Source organism: Camelus bactrianus, chromosome 34, assembly GCF_048773025.1.
Source record: "Camelus bactrianus isolate YW-2024 breed Bactrian camel chromosome 34, ASM4877302v1, whole genome shotgun sequence".
Taxonomy (NCBI): Eukaryota; Metazoa; Chordata; class Mammalia; order Artiodactyla; family Camelidae; genus Camelus; species Camelus bactrianus.
Genome location: NC_133572.1, coordinates 6716971 through 6729491, shown reverse-complemented (window position 1 = coordinate 6729491; position 12521 = coordinate 6716971). Strand labels below are relative to the sequence as shown.

At 36.4% G+C, this 12521-nt stretch overlaps 1 protein-coding gene across 3 annotated transcripts in view; it reads left to right on the top strand.

Annotated features, from left to right (window-relative positions):
• The window catches only part of LOC105062213 (C-type lectin domain family 12 member B-like), a 33826-nt gene extending 23754 nt beyond the window's left edge, over positions 1–10072 (top strand). The window contains exons 5-13 of one of the 3 annotated variants that reach the window (XM_045510245.2): positions 216–583; positions 3043–3240; positions 3648–3767; positions 5254–5352; positions 6214–6333; positions 7415–7486; positions 7629–7780; positions 8617–8723; positions 9664–10072. In XM_045510245.2, coding sequence (XP_045366201.1) covers positions 3207–3240; positions 3648–3767; positions 5254–5352; positions 6214–6333; positions 7415–7486; positions 7629–7780; positions 8617–8723; positions 9664–9808 — 849 coding nt within the window. In that variant the 5' untranslated portion in view covers positions 216–583; positions 3043–3206 and the 3' untranslated portion in view covers positions 9809–10072. Of the gene's footprint in view, positions 1–215; positions 3241–3647; positions 3768–5253; positions 5353–6213; positions 6334–7414; positions 7487–7628; positions 7781–8616; positions 8724–9663 lie in introns of all 3 variants that reach the window. The other 2 variants (XM_045510246.2, XM_074357390.1) reach the window with 2 other exon arrangements.
• The last annotated feature ends 2449 nt before the right edge of the window (positions 10073–12521 follow it).

Here is a 12521-nt window from a genome sequence, read left to right as displayed (position 1 = left end):
TTCATGGGCAAAAATGGCTGACTATACCTTATTTTTCTTAATAATGAGATTAAATAAAACCTAAAGACCAAATGCCCTTTTACCATTGTCAATATGTAAAGTACTTCTAGCAATGTGTGCTGTGAACCATGAATATGCTTTTTCCTCTTTCCCATGTGTCTTTTTTTTGAATGCAAATTTTCTCTTTTAGAATTAACCTCAGTTCTATTTCACAGGCCTAACTTCTCTGTGGGAAAGCGACTGAATACATGAGTAAAAGGAGCCGGGCAGACAGCATAGCAACATTGAGACACTGGCACTGGAATCGCCCCCAGGAAGGGGTCACGATCTTGGGTGCAGTGGTCCTCCTTGGGGAAGGCCATTTCCATGTCTGATTGACATCTCTTTAGACCCACCTATTGGATTACTTTCTAATTTCCTGTTTCTGTTGAGTTTGACTCTTGTTATTTGAGATTCTCCATAACTGATGCTGTGCAGTATTTGTCTTTGTCTGGCTTATTCCATTTCACGTAAAGCCCTGAAGAGGATTTCCTTTTTCCCTCATGGCTGGATAATATTCCATTATATGTTTAGGAATATACAGGTATGAATGTTTATTATAAAATGCTTTATTTTATACATATATACAGCATGTATCTCACTTACATTGTTTTCCATATGTTGTTCATTATGAACAATGCTGCAATGAACGTAAGAGTAAAGATACCTGTTCAAGATCCTGGTTTCATTTCCTTTGGTTATATACCCGGAAGTGGGATTGCTGGATCATGGGGTGGTTCTATTTTTAATTTTTTGAGCAATCTCCATACTGTTTTCCATAGTGCTTCATCAATTTATGTTCCTACCAACAGTGCAAAAGTGTTCTCTTTTCTCCACACGCTTGACAGCATTTATACTCTCTTGCCATTTTGATGATAGCCATTCTAATAGTGGTCACGTGTTATTTCATTGCGGTTTTGATTTAAACTTCCTGGATGGTTAGTGATGTAGAGCACCTTTTCATGTATCTGTTGGTCATTTGTATGTCTTCTTTGGAAAAATGACTGTTCAGTTCCTCTGGCCAATTTTTAATCAGTTTTTTTTTTTTTGTATTGAGTTATATGAGTTATCTTAGAATATTAACCCTTTATCAGCTATATGAGTTGCAAATATTTTCTCCCATTTTGCAGTTGCCTTTTCATTTTTGTTCATAGTTTGCCCTGCTTGGCAGAAGCTTTTTAGTTTGATGTAATCTCTTTATTCAGTGAATTTCTCTATATTTAGTGTATATCTATGTCATAAAGCAGATTTCAATAAAGTGATTATTTTGGATGTATAGTATTTTATTTTATTAATAGGGAATTAACCAATCCCTCATTTATGGACACACATTTTTTCTAATATTTCTGGTGCTCAGATATAATACTGTTATGAGTGTTCTCTAAGGTAAAATTTGTTTACAACATGAATTTTTTAATCCTGAAACACTCTTTGCTTTTACTTCCCTATATCTATTAGAATTTCTTTAAAAACGTGATAAATATAATACATGCATAGACTATGAGGCCTCACGATGAAGCAAATGAGTAATCTTTTCTTCTGTCCTGTGGTTCACCTGCCTGTGATCACCCGTGCAAGTAATTTTCTATATTCATATGAATTAAATAAACACATTTATATATGTTTCTTCTTGTTGTTTTTCTTCTTCTCTTCCTCTTGTTCCTCCTCATTTCCTTTTCCATGAGCTGCTGTTAAGTGTCCACTGCTTTACTGCTTGGTTTTTGCTCCTAAACAGTAAAACATGTAGAACCTTCCTTCTAGCTCATTCTTTAAAGGGTTCTCCCTTTAAAATGCTTGGATATATAACTACCCACGTGGAAAGATGTTGCATCGTATTACAAGGCTGCAGTACAAAAGGTTCATTTCATTCTAATATAATGGATGCCCCCATGAAGGGGATACTGTATATGTCCATATAATATTTTTTCACATTTGCTTATTATAAGTGACAATTGTACATTAATAATTAATACTTTTTCCTTCTTCCCACTTACACTTACCTGAATCCTGACCCAATGCAGTGCAATCAGAGTTTTAAATTTAGAGTTAGAGAGTAAACAAAATAAAAATAAGTTACAATATAGGCAGACAAATCAATGTAGAATATTTTTTAACTAGGCCTCTGCTCCCTCCATCCCTGACTTTACTGAGATCTTTGAGTGAACAGTAATGTTATAATATTCTTTTTAGTCAACTAACCTTGTATTTCATATATTAAAAGCTAAAATGTGATATATTTTTAGGATTATTTGTAAAACCATTTGATTTGAACAGGACGTAGAAGGATGGGAAACTTGTGACCACTGCCTGTATATGAGATATCTTGTGTGGTTTCAACCAGGGTCAAATATGCATTATTTTCTATGAGGTTATAACCCCAATGAGAAAGTCGGACGTCTATTTTTGTTTGTGTGCAATATCTATTTCTTCCTACTATAAAAATTGAGGTTTTTTTTTTCTCATTTGTGCAATAAAGAGCAAAAGATAGATTGTTTGTGGCTATCTGACTATATTTCTATGAATAGAATTTCCTTTGAAAAAAAAGTTGGAGGGGGCTTGGCACCAAAAAACCCTAAGCCAAACTGTTACTATCTGAATGCACAGGTTTCATTATGTGATTTCTATCTTGAAATGCCATTTTATGTACATTATTATTTAAATCCACCTTTGATTGACACATGTTATTTCCAGTGTCGTTCCTGTTTTTTTGCTTCCTCTGGTTATCTAGAATCTTTGTTTCCATATCCCTATGTCTTCCTTCACTGCATACTCAGTTCTCATACAAATTTTCACTCTGGATTACACAATTATGTATTTTTTATGATAGTGGCTTTTCCTAATTTATTTCCAGAGTGATGGAGTATTGCCTGTACAAAGTAGATGATATTTAAAGGCTTGTTGCATGTAGTTTAATTAACGTGGGGCAACTTTATTTTTGTTAACCTACTATAAATATATCCAGTTATAGATTCACATTTCCTCTGTGGTTTTTACCAAATGAAGGTAGTATCACACAGCTGTATGTGGCTGTCCCACCTGAGGCTGGGTCTGGACATCTCATCAACCCTAAGAGGATCGTGGCAGAAATATCTTTCCATTCACCTACCAACATCTTTATAGGATCTTCTTCACTACTGGGACCAAGAAATCATCCCAAAGGCTCCATAATGTCAAATGATTCAGACTGTGAACAACCTTCAGGTATTTTTTTTTTTAATCTAAGTGTTCTGTGTATTTTAATGAAAATGAAATTTTGGTTATTTTTGTCTATCCTAACTGCTAACTGCTAGTTATGATTATAATAGGGGCATTAAATATCTTATATTTTCTTTGATATTTCCCAGATACCTGAAAGAGTACTTTTAAATATAATTAACAGAAAGAATGATCTCTTTCCTGGCTGGATCTGGAGTGTAATCAACCATCTTAAATAGTTTTAGGGGAGCTGGATGGGCTGAGGACTGAAAGTGTGATTTGAGTATCTTTGATTTTACTGCTACTATGTTTGTATTTGTAGTGATCTTTGAAAATAGCAATGGATCTCCTCAATTCTAATCTCATTTGCTTTATGGGGTTATAAATTAATGATACATTTTCTATGCTAAAAGAAAACACACAGCAGACAGAGGCTATCCCTATTGTGGACTTGGAACCACCTCTTGCCCTTCCCCCTCCTCCCGCTCCAGAGGATGAATGGAGTCCTATTCCCGAGCACACCAACATGCATGGTAAAGTATACATGCCCGACTTGATTCATTTACATTCTCTCTCTTTATATCTTAAGGCACATCTTCCGATTTTGCTTTTCTCCTGTTGTTACTATTTGGAACTTTTAAAATTTAGGGAAAATAGATTAAAAAGTCTTCAAAACCTATACAGAAGTAAAACAAAAGCATACCTTCTCACAGAGAGGTTTGAAAATTTCATATACTAGGGAGCACGTTTCAGGATAAAAGAAGACTTTTGTCCAGATTTAGGCTGGTTTCTTCACAGAAAGTGGAGAGCCTTAACATGATCATGGTTTACAATTCAGCAAGTGTGTAAAAAAGACAAAGAAAGGTAGAACCCTATTACATGACTGCCTCTTTTTGATCATAATTAAACTTAACAATTTAATAGAGCAGGGTTTTTCCACCTCAGCACTGCTGACGTCTTGGGCTAGGTAACTGTTGTGGGGACTGTCCAGGGGCGGTAGGATGTTTAGCCCCATTCTTGGCTTCTACACACAGTTAATAAAAGATTATTAATGATGGTCTCAGAAGGTTCAGCTTCTGGAGTGTGGGGAATTGGCATATTACTTTTGTGAAACTGAATAAATTATAGATGCTGTTTGACCTAAAACCAAATGTCATTCAGTTAAAACATTCACTAAGATTTACTCTAATTCTTTAGGAGGGAAATATACAACTAGTCATCAAGTTCAAATGAACACAGATTTAAAATCATTAAGCATTTCTCCATCTGATCATATCAATGAGGATAACGTAATCTGAACTGAAGTTTTATGTCTCGTATTTAAGGATGTTTAATAACGCCCGTGTGTGCGTTTTTCACCTGTGCTGGAAGTCCCCAGAGCCACCCTCAGGTTTAATGATCACTGGGAGAACTCACAGGACTCTGCATACAGTTGTACTTGTAGCTGAGATTTATGACAATGAGAGGGTAACAAGCATAATCAGCAAAGGGAAGAGGCACGTTGAGTGAGGTGTGGGGCGCCCCCCCAACAAGGTGTGACAACGTGTCAAATTTTGGCCAACCAGGGAAACTCATTAGGGAATCAATATTCAGGTTATTTATTGAGGATTAATCACACAGACAGAATTTGACTGGCATATAACAAAATAAGGAAAGTCAGTGTTCAGCACAAGCTGTTTGCACAAGCAGTTTAGGCAGCGTAAGCCATGCTCATCAGTGAATGGCTGTGGCGACCCTCCTGAAACCTAGGTTTCCAGATGCTAGCCAGGGCCAGCCTTGTAAGCAGGCTTCTCAGGACAGAAGTCAGGTCTGCTCCATTAATTCTTTTCTGCACATCCTCTAAAATAGTTTTTTTCCCTCATTCAGTCTAACAGTTCATAGTAATTTGCACATTGGGCATTGTTTTTCAGAAAACTTAGGGCAGTTTAAAGAATAATAAGACAAGGGAAATAATGATATTCGTCTTTTAAATAACAGGAGCTTACATTATCTCTGACTTTTCCTCACTCTGCTTCTTAGCTTCTCCTTTCCCCATTACTCTGTTTGGAACAATTCCTGTGATCCTGGGCGTCTCCTGCCTGCTGCTTTTGATGCTGTGTGGATTCTTTGGTTATCAGTGTAAGTCTGATTAATAGGGGGGAAAGAAATCATAGACTATTTGTCAAATTATCATATTTCTTTAAGCCACTTCCAGATAATAATTTTTGGTAAATGTTTTATTGCCAGACTAAACAGAGACGAGGGAAAAAAAAATGACATGAAAATATCACAACATTTTGTTATATGAATGAATTTAATCTTGTGAGCTCTCAATAATCACATTTTTTCCAGGGAGGCTATATTATTGTAATTACTGCAGAAGATATTGATAATAATGATTGATTATTATTATTATCTTAAAAATTAGAACTTACTAAGAAATTAAGATCAATGAATTTATAACTACTTTTACATTGAAAATAAAAAGTAGCTTCTTTTACAATTTTTTAAAAACTCTCCATGCCTCCAACATCGTAAATTAGATTAAAGAATGTTCTAATTACTATTAAAATTATTGACAACTGGTTATTTAAAAGTAGCTGTTTGTCCTTGATAAAGCTATTTTGAAACTCAAAATTCTAAAATTTGATTAGTAAGTGAAATTCACATTACATCAAGTCATGACGCCAAAAGATTTGCTTGAGACTTGGTTTTTGTTGCTGTTGTCTGTTTTAATTGAGATGGACACTTGTCCTGTTAATATAAACACACATTCAATCTTATAAGGAATTAAAATGGTATTTTGGACTTAGGCATAGACTTTAGAAAAAATAGCGGATAAATGAAAACATACTTAGCCAAATATCTTTTTATAGTTTTTAAAACATTTTTGGGGAGCTTTATTAAGAATATACTATAAAAATCAAGCTTCACAAGCTAATAACCTACTGTTTCATAACTGAGCATGTGTTTTACACATGTCTGGAATTCTCATTCTAGACTTTCAAAGTGTTCAGCAATCAGAGAGCAAGTTGAAGAACCTTAACCAATGGATTGAGTCTTTCCAAAATGAAGAGGAAAAATTCCTTCAGATTCAAGAATCTCTTGACCAAAATAAAGGTAATGTTAGAGCTAGAGCAAACTGTCTTCACAGAATGCTCGACTGTTTTTCTTGCTGCCATAAAAATGGTTAGTTGCTTAATGTAATGAGCTCAGGCAGCAGCATGCTTGTTTTGATGGCTTCTTGCCTCTTTTGGTTCTTCATGTATCTTCTGAAACTGAGTGAGTCTCATGTTTACCAAATATAACCTCATGTTAATTAATTAGCTCCTTCACTCAGTTAATCATTCAAATTTATTCAGTGTATACCAGATGCCAGCCGCTTGGCTGGTGATCAATAATAAATGCAGTATGAAGCCTGCCCTTGGGAGGCTTAGAGAAAACATATAAACCAGAAATAAACCAAAGTTTCCAGGGGTGCAGTGGAGGTATGTGCAAGATGTTCAGGGAGCATGGAAATAGAAGAACTTAGATATTTGAAAAGTAATGGTGTTTTCATAGTTTCTAAGTACTAATACTAGAGTAATCATGATGCTTCTTTTATACTAATCAAATTATAATATAAAATAGTCGATATTTATGATTAAACAAATATTTTACAAAGGATTTGCATTAAAATGTTAGATTTTTTTCTTTGAGGTATTGAATCCATATGAAAAATTAAATGAACCATCTGCGAATTTGTCAGTGATTCTTCATGTTAAAAAGACTGGTTTCTTTTTGTATTGAGATATGATTGACATATAGCGTTGTGTAATTTGCGGTGTATAACGTGTGAGTTTGATACAGTTATGTATTGCAATGTCATTACTACAGTAGTGTTAGCTAACGCCTTTATCACATCACATAATTCTCATTTCTTTTTTGTGTTAAGAACAATGAAAATCTAGTCTCCTAGCAACTTTGAGTTTATAATACAGTATTCTTGACTATAATCACTATGTCGGGCATTTTAAAGGTCTCACTTCTAAGCAACTGAGTATTTCAGCCAGAGATGAAACTAAGTAGGGAAGGGAACGGGACTACAATTATTTGTCTGTTTTGCCACTTGATCATGATCATTATTATGACTCTTAAAACAGTAACAGATCAGGTGTGATGTGTCTTCTCATCTAATGTTAAGTCTTGTTTTCCTCTCTAGAAATCCTAGAATGGCTCCAAAACCAGAATGAATATCTCACTAAAGCCTTACAGGAACTGAATACGAAACCAGGTGATTTGGAAGTGAGAAAATTCTGAGTTGACAACCATTTTTAATAACAGTCTTACTCTTTTAAGAGAGAAAAGATGTGAAGCCGTAAGACCTTGTGTTTGGGGTTCTGTGGGTTCTGAATTATAAATACCCTCTTTTCTAGGAGACAGATGTGGACTTCCTCCGAGTCCCTGGGTGCAGTACCGAGACCACTGCTACCATGAAACCGAGGAAATGGTTTCTTGGTTAGAGTGTTCTAATATTTGTGCCTCGTTGAACGCTACATTTTTAAATACAGAAAGGAGTAGATTGATGGTGAGATTGTGTTTCATTCTTTATTTCTGGGATATAAATGTAAAGCAGCCGTCAGTCAAAGGAAGGGCTCACCTGCATCTCTAAAGCCAGGGGGGCTCTCCTGCTTCATTTTTCCCTCCTCTTCCCTGGTATGCTCCACGTCAGCACATCTTTCTTTCCTAACACGCCATGCGTGCATTCACTGCAGAACCTTTGGATTCGCTGTTGCTTCTGCATGCAGACTTCTTCTCCCAGATACAACCATGGCTAACTACTTCACCGATTTGTTCAGCTGTCATCTCCCTAGTAAGACCTGCGCTGACAACCGTACTTAGAATTGAAACCTGTGTATCGGTGTTCCCCCAGATCCCTCTTCTGTATGCTTAGGCCTTCTTACCCTGCTGTAGTTTTTCCTTAGCACTTGTCACCTTCTTATATACCGTATCATTTATATGTATGTTGTTTACTTCTATCTGACTCATATCCCCCAGAAGCAGGGATTTTTTTTTTTCATTTTTGTGCAATGATCTATCTCGCAAGCACAGAGTTGAGTAAATGATAAAATAAGCTAAAAGTAATTCATACCTTGGTGTGGTGTCCTCCTTAATGTAAAATTTTCTTACCTTACCTATCTCCTTTTTTTTTTTTTTTTTTTTGCTTCTTTGTATTTAACTCCTGGTTTGAGAAATGTACAGACACTAAAGAACTGAAATATTTTTTCAATGTTTCGTTTATCAGTGGGCATATATAGACTACATGATTTTTGTTTTTATGATTCTTCAGACATAAGTTCTATCATTTGTTAACTCCAGTGCACTTTTAGTATTAACACCTTTGTGTATTTTGGTTCCATGCAGAATATTTTGAAGTTACTTGCGGGAGATCACACTTGGCTTGGTCTGTCTTACAAGGAGGAGGACAATCAGTGGAAGTGGGAAGATGGCTCCCTCCCTTCTCCTGGCCTGTAAGTGTCTAGTACATAATCCAGTTCCTTATTCCTTTTTCAACGTCTTTGGCTTAAAGAGCTTAAGAGAACAGAGAAGACTGCTCGGGACAGAATTTAAACCTCTTTATTTCTTGCCTTTGCTATTTCATATAATACTGTTGGTAATTTTGTAAATCATAAAGTCATCTTGATATTTCATAGTTAGTGTACATATACCCTTTGATAGCATCTACCTGTGGCATTTATATCAGTGGTGATACTGTAAATGAAAATAAAATGAACACATTGGAGTGGAAGCAAATGTCCTGACACACATTTAACCCTTGAACAATGAGGGCCGACCCTCCGTGTAGGCAAAAATCTGTTTAGAACTTACAGTCAGCCCTCCTACAGGCAGTTCCAAATCCGTGTATTAAACCAGCCACGGATCCTGTCTGTCGTATTTACTATTGAAAAAAACCCACCTGTGAGTGGACGTGCGAAGTTCAAATCCGTGCTGTTCAGGGACATATATACACACACACACACATATATTCTACACTTTGTTACTAATCGTAACTGGCTTTATATCTAATGTATTTACAAGCAAAGCATTCCTCCTCCAACTGCAGCTGTACAGACCTGTGGTTTCTGTCGTGCTGATCTCGACTGAAACATAAGTGTGTGCCCCGGGTCCCATGATTTTCCAGCCAGACCGTTCTCTTCCTCTCTATACGGGTGTATCTTCTCCTACTTATAAATACTTACCACATTTTATGAAGCTTATTCATTACTTACACATCCATCTCATTTTTTAATATATAAATGTGTGAGTCCTTTGAAAAGAGGGAGCGTGTCTTTACTCCCTTGAGTTCCCCACAGCACCAGGTACAATACATTTCACTCAGTAAGTTCTTAATTAAATGCTCCTTAATTCAAACGCAGTGAGCGGCCAGTGACTTCTGTCTAAATTTCTCAGGAGCCTACCAAAGCCAGGTGTGGCTTTCTGGGGGAAATGCGCTTACGCAAATACGCACAGTGTTGGGACTGACGACTGCGGCACGTCCTCTTCCTGCCTGTGTGAGAAGCCTGTCTGTGCTGAAAACTCAGACAAAGAAGGTTAAAGGAGAAGTGATGAGGTTCGCACGTCTCAGTAACATTCCAGATTCAAGATCTGCCTGCCTTTATTCTGCTGTCACTTCATATTATTCATAACTGCTTTTTAGGGGCAGAAACTGGTAAATGACTTCATGATGGAAGAAGGAGGGTCTGGAATTCTAGGTGAAATATCAGAGTAGCAGGGAAAACTTAGAAGCTCAGAAACTTGTTTGATTTTGTGAGAATTATATAAATGATATAAAATAAACATATCATTTGTCATAAATGCATAGTTTTTGTGGGTCTTTCTTACATTTCCAAAACTGTTTATTCATTTACAATTGTGACCCTATAGAAATAAACCTTTAGAACAAATACACTGGGAACTGTAAGTGATAAATGATTTACCACATAACATACAAAAAATGTAGAAAATATGAAGAAATATCAATAGTAACAAAAAGCAAAAAAAAAAAAAGTTTAAATTAATTAAAACAAATGGCTGAAGTCTTCTATTTCTCAAGTTGCTTACAAAAGTCTTCCTGGCAGATTTTCAATATATCAGTTTCACTTACATCTTTAATTCCTTGTTTCTTGTCTTTTGCAGTTTTGCAGTAGAACTGCAGTGATAGTTAAAGAACATCTTCTTTGGGGAACTTGTAAGGAACACAACTTAGATTTAAGGGCGAATCGGGAGAGGACCCCTAGTGGATTTTATATCTAGAAATATATCTCGATATATAGCAAAAGTCTCCATTTTTAAATACATGTTGTAAGTCAGGCTCCTAGGGAAATTGAATCTGAGACAGAGGTTATTATGTCAAAAGTGCTCTTGGGATCAACACTTTGTGGGAAAGAAGAAAAATTGCACTGAACAGAATGAGCTGTGATAAAGTCACAACTGAGATTCAGCCAGCTGCTTGGGGATTTCTGATGCTGGGAAGGTCATTCAGAATAATCCCCCATGAGGGTGAGGACTGGGCCTTTATACCTCTGGTATCACCCAGATACGGGATGCAGGTGGCCCATAGGAAGGGCAGTGATCTTGGGTGAAGCTGATGTCTTTACTGAGGGCAGGGTCTCTGGGCTGAGACCGAAGAACTGTCATGTGTCAGCATTCTTGGCATTTGTGGAAATTAGTACTGTAGTCCTAAAGGGGGAATCAAGCCCAGCACAGCATTCACAAGAGAATAAAGAACTTGAACCTGAAAGGTTGAGTTGGAATTAGGTGGAAATCGATGTCATGGATAAGGACTTTCTGTAGAGAGAAAAGCATCTATAAATGACTAGAAGGAAGAAATTGAATCCAATTCAGCTGAACAGCAGGTAAGCAAAGACTAAAACACATTTAAGAACCATTCGTGACTGCATACTGTTTAGTTATGGTAAGGAGTTTAAATTTTACTGAGTGGGAATCTACCCAAGTGTTTTAAGCAGAAGAATAATTTAATCATATTTGTGTTGTACAAAGATTTCAGAGGCTGTGCCATTGGCCGTGAATGTACTGGCCTTAGTGCTGAAGGCAGTGAGACTAGCAAAAAAAAAACATATTATAGTAATCAAAAAGGGGGAATTTGGGTACATGGTAGCAAATAGAGACATAGTTATGAATTAAATTGGGAGGAACCAAGGTGTAGTCTAGGGTGCCTAGACACTGCCCATTGCATAGAAAGGAATGCTCAGTAACCATTCAATTTCTGAATGAAAGGAGGTGAAAGAAATGGGATTTTTTTCATCCATTTGAATCATGTGTTTAGAATCACAGTCCAGTGACATGGTTGAACAGCCAGCTGGCTGACGGATCCACTCAGGGGAGGACACAGAGAAAGGGAAGATTTGAGGAAGCTCAAAATGGTAAATTTTAGATATAATAATTTTGATATATCTGTGAACTCTCCAGCTGATTATATGCTCTGAAAACAGGACCCAGCTGGTTTATTGAGAAGAGAATGCCCAGATCTTTCTATTTTGTAAACTTCTACCGGTCAGTGCGACATATGTTAATCAACATAGAGCAAATGTAGCTGGAACAAAAATTCTCACAATAAAATTAGTTTAGCAATTAAACTTTATTTTTTACCATCAAGAGAGCATTAAAAATATTTAAAAATGAAATAGAAGCAAATGAGAAAAAAGGCACTTTTGTAAAGTTCTTTCCTCTGGCATATTTAGAATTACGTTGTACCCCAGTGCCTCTCAGTCTGTCTATGGACTAAAGAGAAAGCAAATAAATACACAATCAATTACCAGCATAGGAATTAAGGGCAGTTTTCCCTGTGTCCTGCCAAGGTGTTTCACTGTTTCAGAAACGTCTACGGAAAAGGCAGAAAAAGGAAAGTTGAGAAAGTGTGAGGGACTTACACTGATTTATAGATCAGTAGCGTTAAATCAAAAGACATTCTCTCTTCCATATTTATTTTCTCTAGTCCCAGCCAATGTTATATTAAGCTTTTTATTAAAGAAAATCATAATCGATTCCCCTTAGCACCTTCAAAAATCACTCAGCAGCAATTTACTAAAACAAGAAATGGCACAAAGTAGGAGAGAGCAGTTTCAAATACGTCGTGAGCATATAGACCTCATTTCGTTCGTTTGCACATTTGGAAAGAAGGAGGAAAAAACAACCAATCAGTTGGAAACCAAAAGAAAGACACTATAATCACAATATATCCCTTTCATTTCTTTATGACAAGATGTCAAGATTACACCCAGATATCTGATTTTGCAAGCTACCTGGTA